Source organism: Gadus chalcogrammus, chromosome 19, assembly GCF_026213295.1.
Source record: "Gadus chalcogrammus isolate NIFS_2021 chromosome 19, NIFS_Gcha_1.0, whole genome shotgun sequence".
Taxonomy (NCBI): Eukaryota; Metazoa; Chordata; class Actinopteri; order Gadiformes; family Gadidae; genus Gadus; species Gadus chalcogrammus.
This window is the reverse complement of record NC_079430.1, coordinates 9,883,488-9,885,467: the sequence shown is the minus strand read 5'-3', so window position 1 is coordinate 9,885,467 and position 1,980 is coordinate 9,883,488. Positions and strand designations below refer to the sequence as shown.

General features: G+C 42.6%; 1 protein-coding gene across 1 annotated transcript in view; it reads left to right on the top strand.

Annotated features, from left to right (window-relative positions):
• adamts6 (ADAM metallopeptidase with thrombospondin type 1 motif, 6) overlaps positions 1-1,980 on the top strand; it is a 38,118-nt gene extending 36,138 nt beyond the window's left edge. The window contains exon 23 of the mRNA XM_056578980.1: positions 1-1,980. This exon is cut by the window's left edge and continues 71 nt beyond it. Within this exon, the coding sequence (XP_056434955.1) occupies positions 1-39 (39 nt within the window). The 3' untranslated portion in view covers positions 40-1,980.

The window sequence follows — 1,980 nt, the reverse complement described above, 5'->3', positions numbered from 1 at the left end:
TTCAGACAGATGTGCTGCAAGACCTGTCAAGGGCACTGAGGAGGGACGGACGGACGGACGGAAAAGCCACAGAGGACAAAAACTAAGATGGAGGACAGGCGGGGGAAAGCAATGGGAGGAAGACTAAAAGAGCAGACTGGCATTTAGAGAGGGCGAGAGACAGGGAAATGTACACTGTGGGGAGAGGGAGAGAGAGTACAGATTGACCTTTCCCACACCTCCCTGTGCCCTCCATGTTGGAACCCCAAACCACTGCTCAGCCAGAATGCTGACACAAACGTTTTTTTTTTTTCATTTTTTGTATTCTTATTTTATTTTCACTTCTGTGAAGTGTAATTCGGAAGATTAATGTTAGTATTGTTATTTTATTATAATAATAATTATCGGTATAAGTGTTGGTCTTCCATCGTCTTGTTTTTATGAATCCAAAGTGCTGGACACGTCACACGGAGGATGGCCCTTAGGAACTGTTCTAGAAGATTCTACCACCTTTACATCGGACTTCATCGTTCTCGCCACGGCAGTGTTGCTGTCGGTTACGTCGCCTGATAATGTTTTTTCGGTGCACTTTTTCAGTTGTAATATTTCAACAAGTTAGAGAAATACGTATGTTACAATTCAAAATGTTTCTCTCTCACACACACACACACACACACACACACATACACACACACACATCAGCGTACTGTATATTTATTATACAATTCTAAGTCATGGTTTTGGTTTTGTTTTTTCATCATTGTTTGTGCATCATGTACTTGTGTCCTGAAAGTAGCCTACTGTCGGAAACTGTGTGTTTGTGTGTGTGTGTGTGTGTGTGTAATGCGATTGCATTCGTATTAAATTTTGTGCTGGAATGAATGCACATGTTACATACTGTACTTATTTACAAACCCTTTCACATACTGTAACTCTTCTTTTTTTACTAATTGCAAAGGGTTCGTATACTATAGAATATAACATTAACCAAGGACCACAAATCGGTCAAATAGATGATTTCACAAGGGTTTCTCCTCGTTGTCGTTGTGTTGTGTTTGCCGTTGTTATAATGCTTTCGTTTTGTTTTCATCCCACATAAGGGTGCCTTCTTTCCGGACAGTGTCATTAACGTGAGTCCAGAGCAGGCTTGGTCAGTTCCTCTGGTTTACCGAGAAGTCCTTGTCACACGGTGCCTAGGCCATGCCAAACACTGACTGTTACCCACCAAGCCTTTACCAACCATCCCTGCAGAGGAAGAGTGGGGAGGCAGAGGGAAGAAGGGGAGGAGAGGGCGTTTTTTGAAGGATATATTTTGAAGGACCATATTGTTGTTATTCCACTGCCAACGGCCGGTGCTGTGGTCTGCTTATTGGCATTGGAATTGCAAGGCAGAAAGCCGTACGCACACGTGTTGTGTAGTTGGAAAGTGTCCCATGGTTGCAACATTGAATCGATTAGGACATATAAGCATTCAACAGCCCGTAAAAAAACAAAGCTTTGTTATATGTTCAGGATTTACAGACACACAGACGCACACGCGCACACAAACCCACACACTCAAGTTCAAGTCGGTTTCCAGACTCCAAGTACCTGTTCCTACTCTTGATCATTGATTCTTCCAGCCTTCTTCTCTTCTGTACCATCTTCTCTTCCAAGTGAAAAACAAACAGCCAACTGAACGGTGCTTCCTGCTCATGTGTTCCTACGGAGCGTCGTGTTTACCTTCCCACCTTCCTCTTGAGGGCATCCAGCCGTCTCATGGTCTTCTAATGGTCGTCTCATAGTCTTCTGGTGCTATTCCATAGAGCAAACAATGAGACGGACGACATCATTTCCTAATGTTTTTTCTGTTATGGTTTCAATGCTGGTCATGTTATTGTTTTGTAAAATTCTTTCTCATATATATTTTTTAACTCACACTGGGAATTTTCCATGTGTCAATTTTATTGGTCGGTTTTATTTTGGGGGTGCTAACGATACGAGGACTTTGGCCCAAGTTTG